Genomic DNA, 17,296 nt, shown 5'->3' on the forward strand with positions numbered 1-17,296 from the left:
ACAGACGCCACAATGGCACAGACACAAAGAGGGCACCTCGAAATATCTAAATTGTGTTAATTGTTTCAGTTGTAACCGTCCATTTTGGTTTGGATAACTTGTACTTATTTTTTATTTTCTAGAATCTCCAGCTAACAAATGTACATCCCAGCAAACATATATTTTAGTCCCAAAAATAGATTAGATGTTTGGTAGTGACACTTCTTAAAAACACATGAAGACAATTCAGGCAGACAGACTAATTACCATGTGACTATGCTTGAGAGGGGTACAATCCCATCACCTGGTGATATTGGTAGGGGTGTGGCTTAAGGCACATCCGTTCTACAGTCTTTTAATGTGTATGTTTCGGTAGTAACATCAAAAGGTGGGACAGCATTTTTTAAAGTTTTTTAAAGATGTTTAAAAATGAACAAAACTACCAATTCGATCAGAATCTTTCAATGTAATAACAGAACAACTCAAGATGTTCTATTGAAATAATCGTGTTTAAAGATTACAATGTAATATTACAACATTTTGCTCGACTCCCATGGACCAATAAGAGCTCAAATGTAGCAAGTAGCCTGTTTACAACATACCCCAAATGTATGAAGTTTGTGGTTTGTGTATTGTAGTGTAGTGGTGGATCCCATACATCTAAGATTTTTTGATTGAGTATTTATGAATATGCTGCTTACGAATGAGCTATGAAGTTGTTATGTCGGTATCCTTTGAATTAAGTTTAAACCGAGAATTCTTGGTATTTTCAACATTATCTCCCATGTTGTATCAATGGACTTGAAATAAACTCTGACCTTTTGCCGCGCTTCTGAGAAGGAGTTGCCATATTTTTCTTGTAGATAGCGGTAGTCAAAGTTTGGGAAGGGTGAGGGTGCAGGAAAGGTTCCAGACTTCCATAACTTCCAGAGGTTGACTCCTGCCACCGCCAACAACAGGAGGAACCCAGCCACGAACACCCCTACCTCCCATTCGGGGGGAGCTCGGACCACTGAGGGGAAATAACATTTGTTTGTTAGGCAAATTATGTCCACTATTTACTGTAACGTATCATCAAACAAGAAGTGCTTGATAAAACCTTTAACACTATAAATTCATAACACAATGAGAGTCATTTGATGACTCATTACCAACAAAAACAGCATTCTCATTTGCACCTAAAAACACATTTCACATCTTCGACTTGAAAGAACCATTATCAACTGTTACTGCCGTCTCTCTCTTAAGAAAAATGACTTATTATGAATGCCCAAAGCGGACAGTTTCACCTTGCCTTTTCAAAGCAGCAAGCAGGCAAATTATGGAATATCTTGGTCTTTTTAACGTGTCAAAGCCTTGTTTAAGTGTTCTTATGAAGAGTTGGCTTAAGGACACACACAAACAGACTGAATCGGTGGCTCTGCTGTGTGTGACCAAGCAGCATGAAACATCAGAATGGATGGGGCATCGTGGGGCCACGCACACACACAGACTCACCGCTGATATGGTAGTCCGATATATCCTTGCCCTGTGCTGAGGACATTGTACAGCCACCAGCCTAAAAACAAAAGAACACTAGTTTGTTCTTTGTTGAATGCACCAGTCTATAATGCATTATGAATGCATTATAAGGGCTTCTGTTACATACATATTGCACTATACGCATAAGCATAAACATTACAAGAGTAATCCTAGGTACAGTATAAGCAATCATAAGTGCTCCTTATATCATCCTTTATAAGTGCATATAAAGGCTAGAAGTGATTTTGTAACGGATTACATAGAGACGCTTCATCACTCAAAGTGCATTATAAGACTTGCTATGAACATTCATAACAGTTCACAGCTCCCTTATGTCATCCTTTATAAATGCACAAATACCATAATTACATTCATAAGTCATTATTGGTGATTTGTCATATATAATACAATAGTTTATTAATACTTTAAAAACATTAATACATATTTGTGTCTCCTTGTGCCAGCATATAAATAAAGAAAATACTTATGTATGCCTTCATAATACAGTAAAACATAGGTTCATAGTAGATGTAACAGCTAAAGAGTGCTCTATTGATTACAGTGTATGGAACTGGTTATTGTCCAGAAGCCTGTATTACAATGTTGAGCATGACATCAGCTTAATCTTGCCATAAGCACTCATAACAACCAATTTACTGATCATGACACATGCAGATGCTGTGTTTGGTTAGCATGCATATAACGACACTAGATCCTTTAAGACAGATGAGAGAAGTTTTAATATTGGATATAGACAGAGCATGTCTTTCAAGGTAAAGTACAGCACAATATTTTTGTATCGCAATATCAGCACAAGCAAATTTGCGGGTGTTAAAATCTCAGTGTTGATTCTAGTGGGCTTAACACCAGGGGGATTGAAATTGACACCACATGAGGTGAATACATTACGTTTTATTTGAATCACAGGGGAATCATCAACGTGTTGAGTTAATTTCCATTTACTCTCTCAGAATGAAAAAGACATCACATTTCCCAGCAGGCTTAGTTGCAGGTTGCTTTTTAGAATAGTTTGTTTTAATATCTATGTTCCTGCATGCACATTGATTCATACATTTATCTTATACTAAACAAAGAAAAATAACAGATTTTTTAAAAACTAATCCAATCTGTAATTGGTTGGATTTATTTCATTTATCAATCTTCCCTATCTTGGCAGTCTTTTTAACTGCAGTTGCGGGTCATTAACTGTTCCAAATGTTGAATCCATAGGATTCCATAGGAATTATATAACACTTTGCAAGCCAGTATAATGTGACTTGCCGATGTGGCCTGTAAACCAGTTTCAGACCACTGTGTTAGAGTAATACTAGGCACTCGGCACTCACAATACCGCAATACTAGGTACTTGGCACTCACTTGGTGAAGGAAACAGGACTGCAAAAATCATGTCATGGGTGGTACTGGTACCTCTAAAATTCACACAAAAGAAACCCTCTAAAATAATATGCAAATCAGGCTTTACACCCTACAGTGTTAAAACAACACTCAAAAACAAGTTATCGTAACACCATGTTTTAATTCCCAAACACTGAGAAAGTGTAACAGCATCAGCTCTAATAAAGTGTTAATTTATGTCATAATTTGCACCCATGGTGTTAAGGACCCAACACTCTTGGGGTTTTAGTTTATCAACACTTTGAAAACTGTTCGTTTAACACAGGTTTCTCCAACCCTGGTCCTGGAGAGCTACCCTCCTGTAGGTTTTTACGCCAACCCCAGTTGTAACTAACCTGATTCAGCTTATCAGCTAGCTAATTATTAGAGTCAGGTGTGCTCTCCAGGAACAGGGTTGGAGAGCCCTGGTTTAACACTATTTAAGATGGGCACATTATTTCTAAGAAAGTGTTCAATTTAACACGGTGGGTGTTAAAATTCAGATCGCAAATTTGCTGTGCAGTAAACAGCAAAAATGGCAGCCTCAGTATGAGTCATTCACCCACCCACCATCCCTCCCCCCTCTTTGGAAGCTCCCTGCAACTCCGTCTAGACTGAGGCTTAAACTTAAGGTATGTTTCCCAGTCGAAACTGTTCACACATATATTATGACGGAATCTTTAGAAGTTTTTGTTAGTTTTGGTCTTTGGCAGGTTTTTTTTGGGCTGTTCATTTTTTTTTCTTTTAGCAAGTTAAAGTTAGGTAGCTGAAATCTACACCCCCTTCAGCGGTGGTTGGTCAACAGTACTACTCCTAGTAGGAGTAGGAACATTAAGTGTGTGTTGTTGTTCAACAGAAGACGACTAGTTTTCATGCACATTTTTTCACTTGGGAAATACTGCACCAAACATCTGCACCAAAAATGTCAAAATGTATTACAGATGTATTGATTAATCGCTTATTATTTTGAGGAAGTGTATATTGGCTATGTTGTTGTCTCAAGAGGGACAAACAGTAATATTTATTGTTTTTCAAGCGAAGGTCCTTTAAGGGAGTATGTGAGCACAGGCGTTCGCTTCCCCTAGCCGAGTTCTGCTAGAAGCAAACCCAACCTATGTATGCGGACGCCTTTAGAGTAACCAGCAACATTACACTAATGACATAGAAGGGGGGGATGAGGAGGTCGGGGAGAAATCACTCAATTCTGCTGAGTGATTTGTAAATGCAGGGCAGCCCAAGTAAATAATTAAATTGGCTGGCGCAGTGCAGGCGAATGACAGCTGCTGAAATGTCATTAGTAGGGTCCTACTGTAGCACAGAGAGTGGGCGGGGGGGGGGGGGGGGGGGCTCTGCTAAACTTGCCTCTGGCGGCTGTGAAGACTACAGCCTGTCTCTCTCATCTATAGTCTGACTTTTCCTTATCCCTCCCTCCCTCCCTTCATAAAGGTGAATGGTTCCTGCAAAGGTAGCCTGGGTTTGCTTAAGCACAAACTGATCTGGACTAGGCTTAATCAGGTTAGTTCAGGCTAGTGGAAGCTTCCTTTAACAAGGGAGAGGGAGGACAGAGGGGGGGAAGGGAGGGAAATAATGATACAAATAGAGGGACTGAGAAAGTGAGCATCAGAAAGCAAGAGACAAAAAGCTGTGTGGGCTAAAAACCTATATTCTCCTTAGTGATCCCTTCTGAGTGAGACAGAGAGACAAGGAAGACAAGATCTCCACACATTGTCATTTGGTGCTGTGTATTGGTAGGCATATATTGAATTTCAATTGCCAGGGTCAAGTCCAATGAAAAATGGATTGGAATAATAACCATTGATTCCAGTGATTGACACCCAACATGATAGTGATTAAGTACTGCATTAAGTACTGTCTGGGTTTTTCTCCAAACCAAGAGGTATCAGGGCTTTGTTGTAGAAGGCATTTTGCTAAACTAATGACCAAAGAGAATTTAAATAAAGAGGCATAGAAAACTGCTTCTCCAATAGAAATCCCCAGTCATGCATGTCATAGCAACGTTAGCTAGCATAGTTCATGACAGAAACACATAATTGGGTCTAACTGTCGGGTCAAACTCTGCATGTGCAGGCCGTCAAATGAAAGGCACTCCTTCGATATTAAGTTATTTTTGACGAAAATGAAAACGAGTTAGTTTGTCACTTTCACAAGGCAGTAGTAATGACATTTTCAGCAACTAAATAGATTGGCTTGTATCTAGGTTTTGCTTTTAGATTTAGAAAACAAATGTCACTTCTCCCATTGACTGCCAAACTCCAAACTCTAGTCTGGTCTGTCGAGTCTGCTTTGCGATGCCTTCCCGAAAGTATTGCGATGTTTGGCCTCTAGGTTTGAAAACCCTGTAGCATTACAGTCCTTGTTCTGGAAATAATTAGCATATTAGCACATTTCAGTTGTAGTGTCAAATTTGCATACTAAAGTACTTGGCCCATCTAATCTGAATTTGCTCAATCCTCTACATCTCATGGGTACTTCACAACTAAAATTCACTAATAGTGTAGTTGCAAAAACCATCATGTGCTATGATGAAACTGGCTCTCTAGAGGACCGTCACAGGATTGGAAGACGCAGAGTTATCTCTGCTTCAGAGGATAAGTTCATTAGAGTTACCAGCCTCAGAAATAGCACAAATAATTACTTCAGATTTCAAGTAACAGACACATCTCAACATCAACTGTTCAGAGAAGACTGTGTGAATCAGGCCTTCATGGTTGAATTGCTGCAAGGAAACCACTACTAAAGGAGACCAATAATAAGAAGAGACTTGCTTGTGCCAAGCAATGGGCATTAAACCGGTGGAAAACTGTCCTTTGCTCTGATGAGTCCAGATTTTAGATTTTTAGTTCCAACCGCTGTGTCTTTCTGAGACGCAGTGTAGGTGAATGGATGATCTCTGCATGTGTGGTTCCCACCATGAAGCATGGAGGATGGTGCAGGGGTGCTTTGCTGGTGACACTGTTAGTGATTTATTAAGAATTCAAGGGACACTTAAACAGCATGGCTTCCACAGCATTCTGCATCGATTCACCATCCCATCTGGTTTGCGCTTAGTGGGACTATCATTTGTTTTACAACAGGACAATGACCAAACATACCTCCAGGCTGTGTAAGGGCTATTTGACCAAGAAGGAGAGTGATGAAGTGCTGCATCAGATGACTTGGCTTCCATAATCACCTGACCTCAACCCAATTGAGATGGTTTGGGATGAGTTGGACCGCAGAGGGAAGGAAAAGCAGCTAACAAGTGCTCAGCATATGTGGGAACTCCTTCAAGACTGCTGGAAAAGCATTCCAGGTGAAGCTGGTTGAGAGAATGCCAAGCATGTGCAAAGCTGTCATCAGGACAAAGGGTGGCTACTTTAAAGAATATAAATACATTTTGATTTGTTTAACACTTTTTTGGTTACTACATGATTCCATATGTGTTATTTCATAGTGCTGATGTCTTCACTATTATTCTAAAATGTAGAAAATAGTTTTAAAAAATTAAGAAAAACCCTTGAATGAGTAGGTGTGTCCAAACTCTTGACTGGTACTCTTCATATCGTGGGCATAATAATGACTTAAGAGGTCATAAACATTAATGACAAACTATGTCTAACCTAACACGGTAGTTGGTTTGTGCCTAGCTGCTCTGTTCAATTCCACTGACATCCGCTGTCATGACTGTTTATAACATCTATTATCAGGATTACAGCATATGGCTGCCTCAGACGAGAGGCCATGTCAGTGGCAGATCGACCCGATCCAGTCACAAACTAAACAATCCCCCTACTCGGACTGACAGATATTACAACATCCCTATGCCTTACTTTATGAGACTGCTTAAAGCTGTAATCCTTAATGGTGAAACTGCCATATCTGTTACTGACATTGTTTCCCTCTGACATCATTGCACGTGCCACAGAACACCAGAATATGTACTGCATATTTTTCACCTGTGCTTCGTCAACAAAACATAAACAACGGCCGTGGGATGGACAGTGGCGTTGTTTCCGCTAATGCGGTTTCCATTGTTAACACTGCTTGACTGTTATATTGTATACTACATCTCAAATACCATTAACTTCCATCTTTTTTATTTTACTTACTTACATAGGCCTATGTATGCTGCAATTCAGTTTTTGCTGTAAAAGTGTACAATTTAAATAATGTATAACTATAAATTTGTAACTTGATGTTTCAAGTAGTATTATTTTACGTTAGTTTATCAATCCATAGCTGATACAATATCAAGCTGGTGAAAAATAACTATATAATAGTTCCTAATATTCCTCGAAGCAAATATCAATGAATAATACTAAATTAAGCAGATGGTGCCAAGCAGAAATATGGTGAAAACTTTGGACAGATTATTCTGAATGATTCAATGACTCTACTTCTTTTGCTTCTGTCGATGAAAAGGATAACCTTTCGACTCAGAGACAGAAAGCAAGCTTGTTGTGGAAACACCCTCCCTGTGGAGTTGTGTGACACTGCAGCCTCCACAGTGCCTACAGAGAACAAGAGCACAGCCGGTGTGTGTGTGTGTGTGAGAGAGAGATTATCTGCGTGTGTGTGTGAGAGAGAGATACTCTGCGTGTGTGTGTGTGAGAGAGAGATACTCTGCTTGTGTGTGTGAGAGAGAGAGATACTCTGGGTGTGTTTGTGAGAGGGAGATACTCTGTGTGTGTTTGTGAGAGAGAGATACTCTGCGTGTGTGTGTGAGAGAGAGATACTCTGCGTGTGTGTGTGAGAGAGAGATACTCTGCGTGTGTGTGTGAGAAAGAGAGAGAGCGAGACTGTGTGTGTGTGTGTGTGTGTGTGTGTGTGTGTGTGTGTGTGTGTGTGTGTGTGTGAGAGAGAGATCGAGAGATAGACTGTGTGTGTGTGTGTGTGTGTGTGTGTGTGTGTGTGTGAGAGAGACTGTGTGTGTATCCTGTTAGCACTTCTGCTGTGTTGGCTCTCATAAAGAGCTTCATGATTGGCTCCTCTGTGTATTTGCAGGGGAGACCACACAGCGCATGGGCAAACACACACAGTACACACTAGTCAGTCAGCCCTTCTGTTAACTGGAGAGCCCTGGCACTATCAAAGACAATCTGCTGTCAACAACAAAAACTGCAGAGTGTGTGTGTACTAAATGTGTGCTTATCTGTACAAATGTAAAAGAACAGGACCTGGTGTGCTACCCCTACTGAAGAAAATGTGAAAATGTGTACTAATTCCCTAAAACACCATTGATCAAATATAATGGATGCAGTGCTGCGAGAGAGAGAGAGACAGAGAGAGAGAGAGAGAGAGAGAGAGACAGAGAGAAGGGTGGGGATCAAGAAAGAGAGAACGATCACAGCAAGTGTGCTTTTGTTAGCTTCTCTCTCTCTTCTTTCTTGCCAGATGGGGAGAAGGGGAGAGGGAGATCAAGAAAGAGAGAACGATCACAGCAAGTGTGCTTTCATTAGCTTCTCTCTCTCTCTTCTTTCTCGCCAGCTTCGGTACAACTAATAAATCAACTTTGCTTTTAATCTCGCGCAATGAGTCATAATAAAAATTAACTGCATCGCTGCCACAGTGCCTGGGAATAGGGAATAAACTATCCTAGTGTGGCGGTAATTCCGGCTTGCCTCTGCCACGCCACATTCGCTTCAGTTGCCAGATATAGGCTGGGTTTCTGTACAGCACTTTGAGATATCAGGTGATGTAAGAAGGGCTTTATAAATACATTTGATTTTGATATAGTTTCCTTCCCCGGCACATTTGACAGCTTTTCCCCTGTGCTTTTAACTAAAAGCTAGCTGGCGCAGGGCTTTTGAAACGTCAGAGGATAGGAGAATCTGGAAACTGTGGCCTCCCCCTCACAGTGAATCACCAGCTCAATCAATCAAGGTGAAAACACAACTCCCCTTCTTCCGCTGACACTTGCATCCCTTGAGACTTAGCAGGGAACACTATGGAAATGCAATCTATTATTACTGTTGGGGAACACTTTAGTTATTGCTTAAGCCCCAAACTGAAGCCAATAAGGACTGCCTATAGTCCACATAGGTGCGATAGCTACATAAACATCTATAATTACAGTGCCTTCAGAAAGTATTCATACCCCTAGACTTATTCCACATTTTGTTGTTACAGCCTGAATAAAACATGTATTATTCTACACACAATACCCCATAATGACAAAGTGAAAACATGTTTTTAGAAATGTTTTCCAAATGTATTGAAAATGAAATACCAAAATATCTAATTTACATACACTACCGTTCAAAAGTTTGGGGTCACTTAGAAATGTACTTGTTTTTGAAAGAAAAGCACACTTTTTGTCCATTAAAATAACATCATATTGATAAGAAAGACAGTGTAGACATTGTTAATGCTGTAAATGACTATTGTAGCTGGAAATGGCAGATTTTTTATGGAATATCTACATAGGAGTACAGAGGCCCATTATCAGCAATCCTGTGTTCCAATGGCACGTTGTGTTAGCTAATCCAAGTTTAGCATTTTAAAAGGCTAAATGATCATTAGAAAACCTTTTTGCAATTATGTTAGAACAGCTGAAAACTGTTGTTCTGATTAAAGAAGCAATTAAACTGGCCATCTTTAGACTAGTTGAGTATCTGGAGCATCAGCATTTGTGGGTTCGATTACAGGCTCAAAATGGACAGAAACAAAGACCTTTCTTCTGAAACTCGTCAGTCTATTCTTGTTCTGAGAAAGGAAGGCTATTCCATGTGAGAAATTGCCAAGAGACTGAAGATCTCGTACAAAGCTGTGTAATACTCCCTTCACAGAACAGTGCAAACTGGCCCTAACCAGAATAGAAAGAAGTGGGAGGCCCTGGTGCACATCTGAGCAAGAGGACAAGTACATTAGTGTGTCTAGTTTGAGAAACAGACGCCTCACAAGCCCTCAACTGGCAGCTTCATTAAATAGTACCCGCAAAACACCAGTCTCAACGTCAACAGTGAAGAGGCGACTCCGGGATGCTGACCTTCTATGCAGAGTTGCCAAGAAAAAGCCATGTCTCAGACTGGCCAATAAAAAGAAAAGATGGGCAAAAGAACACAGGCACCGGACAGAGGCAGCTGTGGGTCTTTCAGGGTAAGTCTCTAAGAGCTTTGCACACCTGGGTTGTACCATTTTTGCACATTATGCTCTGTTAAGTTGGTTGTTGATCATTTTAAAGTCTTGCCGCCGATTTAAGTCAAAACTGTAACTAGGCCACTCAGGAACATTCAATGTCGTCTTGGTAAATAACTCCAGTATATATTTGGACTTGTGTTTAAGGTTATTAACCTGCTGAAAGGTGAATTTGTCTCCAAGTGTCTGTTGGAAAGCAGACAACCAGATTTTCTTCTAGGATTTTGCCCGTGTTTACCTCTATTCCAATCATACCCATAACATGCTGCAGCCACCATTATGCTTGAAAATATGAAGAGTGGTACTCAGTGATGTGTTGTATTGGATTTGCCCCAAACATAACGCTTTGTATTCAGGACATGAAGTTAATTTAAGTGCCATTGTTTGCAGTTTTTTTTTAATTATTTTTTATTTGACCCCTTTTTCTCCCCAATTTCGTGGTATCCAATTGTTAGTAGCTACTATCTTGTCTCATCGCTACAACTCCCGTACGGGCTTGGGAGAGACGAAGGTTGAAAGTCATACGTCCTCCGATACACAACCCAACCAAGCCGCAATGCTTCTTAACACAGCGCGCATCCAACCCAGCCTCACCAATGTGTCGGAGGAAACACCGTGCACCTGGCAACCTTGGTTGTGTCCTAATGCAAACAGGATGTTTTGGAATATTTTTCATTCTGCACAGGATTCCTTCTTTTTTACTAGCTACTCTGTCCAGCTCCAGCCCAGGAACAGAGGGCTTGGAACAGATCATCATGGGAGTGTGTGGGTGTTAAATCAATGGTCAAGCAGACAGGAGTAGCAGGCCTATTCCTTGAGGCCCCAACAAACAATTCTGTAAAGGTCTCATACCAGAGCAGAGGCAAGGACAGGTTGTGACAATGTTAAAGTGTATATTTTTTTCAAGTGATTTCGATAAGCAGTTCCGAAGCCATTATTTGAGCAGATTGGAGTTTATTACATTTTTGTTCAATCTTGTGCTGAAGAGCCCACGCACAGTCAATTTCTATAGGTTGTTATGGAGTGGGTTGTTGGGTACAATATATGATTCAAGTCTATTTTCTATCAACAAACAATCCCAACTTTTCAGCATGGTAGCATGGGATCATGCTCTGACCGAGAGTGTGGTTCTGAAAGATCAGCTTCCATTGTGTCACTCGATTACTTTTCACAAACAGCCCCAAGGTTTGCCAAAGAATGTCGTCTGGTCTTTGGCGTCCCGGCGCAAATAGCGTAACCGGCAATACACGCCTAACCACCCGCAACCAGCGAGTACATGAAACATCCTTCATTCTTCCTTAACTAGCTTTAATGGTGTGCCTCCAGAAGAAAGAAAAACACGGGGAAAATATGTGTAGTCTTAATAAAACAATTTACACCACCAGAAATTGCCCTGCGGAGCATGTACCTCTAGGTCCCAGGAATTGTTAGATACTACTGTGAATTGTTAGATACTACTGCACTGTCGGAGCTAGGAACACAAGCATTTCGTCTCAGCTGCAATAACATCTGCTAAATATGTGTATGTGACCAATAACATTGGTTTTGATTTGATTTGTTAGGGTGGCTAATACATTGTGTACAGCATTCAGCCAATCACGTTGCACCAGTCTGTTGTTTACCCCTGCTGCTGTACACAACGCATTAGCCACCCTACCATAGTGGTGATACAATTTGTTTAAGTATGACTATTTTTCAAAAAAGAATTTGGGCGGCCCCCCCATTTAATCGCGTTAATTAAGGAGGAAAACGACGCCTTTGAAGCCTGATAGGAGGATTTTTTACGTACAAACAAACTGGTTGCAGGTAGAGGAAATAAACATTGTCAGGAAGAAGTACGCCCTCTAGGGGTTTTGGCACTAACATAAGCTTTAATGTGAATGTTCGTTTGTGGCCTCAACACTTAATATATCTTTTCCCTTACGAAAACATATTGCAATCCGAGTGCAGTATAACTACAACTGCAATTGGAGTGCAGTACACTAAAAGTTATTATGCAATTACTGAGACCAAATTACCACAGTCGACAGCAGTTACTGGACTTTTAATGCAGTTTCAAAACGGCAGTCTTCTTTTGTAAGGATTAGTAGCCTATGTGGGCTATAGCATTTACAATATGTTGCTAGTGACCAGTCCAATTATGCTGTTACCCACTCTACGCCATTATAATACTTATTCATAATGCTACTATATTTACATTGCATGGACCTGCTTCATGGAGAAGCTGTCACTGTCTGCGATGCAAATCAATGTTTCAAGGCGATTGTTGCTTAGAGAATGGAATTACATTTGATCTACTCATAAAGGCTTAATGCTATACATTTAATATAATTGTTCTTCTTATTGACAATAACAACTCAATCCATGCAGAACTAGAGGTTAGACATAATGAGACAAAAAAAAGTGTCTCCATACACTCGGCATATGGCGCTTCATAGAACAAGGGTTTGCATATTCGAGCACACAAACATGAAATAAAGTAGATTCATTTTATGGAAGACTAGCGTTGGTCTTACCTTGGAGTTTTAATTTGGTGCAAGGGGGAAGGGGGGTACAACTCCACCGCTCTCCCTTCAGTTTACTCGCCGCTCTCCATCGCAACGCACAGGTGCCTGTCTTTCCGGGGGAAAACGTGATGGAGATTCACCCCTGTTCAGCGCATCCGCTCGACTAATTGTATTGAAATCATTCAACGAGGGGCCCTTCCCACTCGAGATGCATGCGATGCGAGGTCCTGAGGAGACAGTCGCTATAGAAGCATTTCTATGAGAACGTTCCCCCCTCGACTGCAGAGGTAGCCTAGTCACACCCCTGCAATGCAACTTCCAGCACTTGACCAGAATACACCGGAGCGCTCAATACAAAGGATATAGATACCGCGTTATTTTCTTATGCAACGGACATCATTTCAGAAGCTCACGATACCATACACATGTATACACTGAGTGTACAAAACATTAAGAACACCTGCTCTTTCCATGACATAGACTGACCAGGTGAATCCAGGTGAAAACTATGATCCCTTATTGATGTCACTTGTTAAATCCACTTCAATCAGTGTAGATGAAGAGGAGGAGAGGTTAAAGAAGGATTTTTTAGCCTTGAGATATGGATTGTGTATGTGTGCCATTCAGAGGGTGAATGGGCATGACAGAAGATTTAAGTGCCTTTGAATGGGTATGTGCCAGGCACGGGTTTGTGTCAAAAACTGCAACACTGCTAGGTTTTTCACGCTCAGAAGTTTCTGTGTGTATCAAGAACGTTCCACCACCCAAACGGTATCCAGCCAACTTGACACAACTGTGGGAAGCATTGGAGTCAACATGGGCCAGCATCCCCATTGAACACTTTCAACATATTGTAGAGTCCATGCCCAGACAAATTCAGGCTGTTCTGACAGCAAAAGGGGTGGGTGCAACTGAGTCCAATAGGATGGCACACAATTGGCCCAACGTCGTCCGGGTTAGGGTTTGGCCGTCATTGTAAATAAGATTTTGTTCTTAACTGACGTACCTAGTTAAATAAAGGTTCAATAAAAAAAACTCAGTATCAGAAGGTGCTCCTAATGTTTGGTGTACTCAGTCAGTGTATATCTCATCATCTACTGCAGTATTTCCCAACTCCAGTCCTCGAGTACCCCGACAGTACATATTTTTGTTGTGGCCCCGGAAAAACACACCTGATTCTACGGGTCAACTAATCATCAAGCCATTGGCAAGTTGAATCAGATGTTTTTCTACAACAACAATGTATGCTGTTGGGGCTACTCGAGAACCAGAGTTGGGAAACACTTCTCTATTGTAATAGCCTATTCCAACACTCTATTGGGCGATTCTATTAATGTATGCGTTTGTGGGTGGGTGGGAGAGAGAGAGACTGGCAATTTAATTAACCCAATTGATTTAATGAAATACATTGTTTCTAATGACAAGTATAGCACAATGTATGTAATTTTACTACTTAGGCTTCTTTCATCTAAGACTCTCAAACTGCCAAAATGCACCTGTTGTAGGCTACTTCATGCCAACAAACCACATAAAACTAATTGAATAAGGGAAGCGAGATGGAAGTGTCACAAAGGGCTGAAAATCACAGCCGAGTATGCCCACATAAATCTTCAAATTATGACATTGATTGCACAGTAGCACAGTACCTTTCACCTGTCAATCATGAATAAGATAATGTATAGCCTGTGATCTCTACATTGACCATTGCAGCCTATACTCATATCCCCAACAACCATCAAATGGTGTCCAGTTTAGTTATTCTATAGAATACCTGTAGGCTATTAGATAAGCAAACTAGAATTTGCCACTCAACGCTACAGCAGTAAGATGATCTTATCTAGTATGTGAGAAAACATGCAACTTGTAAAAAGTCCATGTAGCATATTAAAAATCTAAGTTGGCTGGACTTGAAATTGGAAAATTGTTGAGATGACATGGCATATTCCACCAACCCCAATTACTTTTGCTTGGTGTGAGTTGAATTTGAAAAAACAATGTTGAGTGAACTTAAATAATGAAGTTTGCCTTTGCAACACAAATAGCTGAGTACATCACAAAAGAGAATTTGATTTGCTGAGACTCGCAATGTGAAATACTGTCTAGGCTTAAATACATGTCTCATTAACATATTACCCAGTGTGCCCTTCAGCAAGTTGTCAATTTGAGACAATTTACATGCCAGGGACCAGTTAACAACTGAAACATATTTCAGAGGCCAAAATAAGATGCATTAAACCAGATATAGCAAAAAAGTTTGTGGATTTGTTGTAACCATTGAGATTGTTTTACTTGTTTATCTGGTCTGTGGCTGGTCAGATTTGAAATATGCTACTGTCTGGTACATTAATTGGATCATGACTGAACCTGGAAAGGAGTCAAAGGGTACAACATTAACATACTTGTCTCAAAACACACACATACATATATGTACATACACACACACACACATATATATATATATACACATACATAAATATATATATATATATAAATATATATATACAAATATATATATATATATATATATATATATATATATATATATATATATATATATATATATATACATATATATATACATATATACATATATATATATACAGTGCCTTGCGAAAGTATTCGGCCCCCTTGAACTTTGCGACCTTTTGCCACATTTCAGGCTTCAAACATAAAGATATAAAACTGTATTTTTTTGTGAAGAATCAAAAACAAGTGGGACACAATCATGAAGTGGAACGACATTTATTGGATATTTCAAACTTTTTTAACAAATCAAAAACTGAAAAATTGGGCGTGCAAAATTATTCAGCCCCCTTAAGTTAATACTTTGTAGCGCCACCTTTTGCTGCGATTACAGCTGTAAGTCGCTTGGGGTATGTCTCTATCAGTTTTGCACATCGAGAGACTGACTTTTTTTCCCATTCCTTCTTGCAAAACAGCTCGAGCTCAGTGAGGTTGGATGGAGAGCATTTGTGAACAGCAGTTTTCAGTTCTTTCCACAGATTCTCGATTGGATTCAGTTCTGGACTTTGACTTGGCCATTCTAACACCTGGATATGCTTATTTTTGAACCATTCCATTGTAGATGTTGCTTTATGTTTTGGATCATTGTCTTGTTGGAAGACAAATCTCCGTCCCAGTCTCAGGTCTTTTGCAGACTCCGTCAGGTTTTCTTCCAGAATGGTCCTGTATTTGGCTCCATCCATCTTCCCATCAATTTTAACCATCTTCCCTGTCCCTGCTGAAGAAAAGCAGGTCCAAACCATGATGCTGCCACCACCATGTTTGACAGTGGGGATGGTGTGTTCAGCTGTGTTGCTTTTACGCCAAACATAACGTTTTGCATTGTTGCCAAAAAGTTCAATTTTGGTTTCATCTGACCAGAGCACCTTCTTCCACATGTTTGGTGTGTCTCCCAGGTGGCTTGTGGCAAACTTTAAACAACACTTTTTATGGATATCTTTAAGAAATGGCTTTCTTCTTGCCACTCTTCCATAAAGGCCAGATTTGTGCAATATACGACTGATTGTTGTCCTATGGACAGAGTCTCCCACCTCAGCTGTAGATCTCTGCAGTTCATCCAGAGTGATCATGGGCCTCTTGGCTGCATCTCTGATCAGTCTTCTCCTTGTATAAGCTGAAAGTTTAGAGGGACGGCCAGGTCTTGGTAGATTTGCAGTGGTCTGATACTCCTTCCATTTCAATATTATCACTTGCACAGTGCTCCTTGGGATGTTTACAGCTTGGGAAATCTTTTTGTATCCAAATCCGGCTTTAAACTTCTTCACAACAGTATCTCGGACCTGCCTGGTGTGTTCCTTGTTCTTCATGATGCTCTCTGCGCTTTTAACGGACCTCTGAGACTATCACAGTGCAGGTGCATTTATACGGAGACTTGATTACACACAGGTGGATTGTATTTATCATCATTAGTCATTTAGGTCAACATTGGATCATTCGGAGATCCTCACTGAACTTCTGGAGAGAGTTTGCTGCAGTGAAAGTAAAGGGGCTGAATAATTTTGCACGCCCAATTTTTCAGTTTTTGATTTGTTAAAAAAGTTTGAAATATCCAATAAATGTCGTTCCACTTCATGATTGTGTCCCACTTGTTGTTGATTCTTCACAAAAAAATACAGTTTTATATCTTTATGTTTGAAGCCTGAAATGTGGAAAAAGGTCGCAAAGTTCAAGGGGCCCGAATACTTTCGCAAGGCACTGTATCTTAGCCAAATACATTTCAACTCAGTTTCACAATTCCGGACATTTAGTCCTAGTAAAAATTTCCTGTCTTAGTTTGAATCACCAGTGTTTATATTAAGAATGTGAAATGTCAGAATAATAGTTGAGAGAATTATTTAATTTCTTTCATCACATTCCCAGTGGGTCAGAAGTTTACGTACACTCAGTTAGTATTTGGTAGCATTGCCTTTAAATTGTTTAATTTGGGTCAAACATTTCAGGTAGCCTTCCACAAGCTTCCCACAATAAGTTGGGTGAATTTTGGCCCATTCCTCATGACAGAGCTGGTGTAACTGAGACAGGTTTGTAGGCCTCCTTGCACCCACAGGCTTTTTCAGTTCTGCCAACAAATTTTCTATAGGATTGAGGTCAGCGCTTTGTGATTTTGTTAAGCCATTTTGCCACAACTTTGGAAGTATGCTTGGGGTCATTGTCCATTTGGAAGACCCATTTGCGACCAAGCTTTAACTTCCTGACTGATGTCTTGAGATGTTGCTTCAATATATCCACATCAT

At 40.3% G+C, this 17,296-nt stretch overlaps 1 protein-coding gene across 2 annotated transcripts in view; it reads right to left on the reverse strand.

The window, feature by feature from the left end:
- Window positions 1-12,872, reverse strand: part of syt12 (synaptotagmin XII) — a 40,520-nt gene extending 27,648 nt beyond the window's left edge. Inside the window, exons 1-3 of one of the 2 annotated variants that reach the window (XM_021564319.2) lie at window positions 12,549-12,872; window positions 1,477-1,537; window positions 798-991 (exon numbers count right to left, since the gene is read on the reverse strand). In XM_021564319.2, coding sequence (XP_021419994.1) covers window positions 798-991; window positions 1,477-1,522 — 240 coding nt within the window. In that variant the 5' untranslated portion in view covers window positions 1,523-1,537; window positions 12,549-12,872. The remainder of the gene's footprint in view (window positions 1-797; window positions 992-1,476; window positions 1,538-12,548) is intronic. The other variant, XM_021564325.2, reaches the window with a different exon arrangement.
- Between the last annotated feature and the right edge of the window lie 4,424 nt (window positions 12,873-17,296).

Source organism: Oncorhynchus mykiss, chromosome 2, assembly GCF_013265735.2.
Source record: "Oncorhynchus mykiss isolate Arlee chromosome 2, USDA_OmykA_1.1, whole genome shotgun sequence".
Lineage (NCBI taxonomy): Eukaryota > Metazoa > Chordata > Actinopteri > Salmoniformes > Salmonidae > Oncorhynchus > Oncorhynchus mykiss.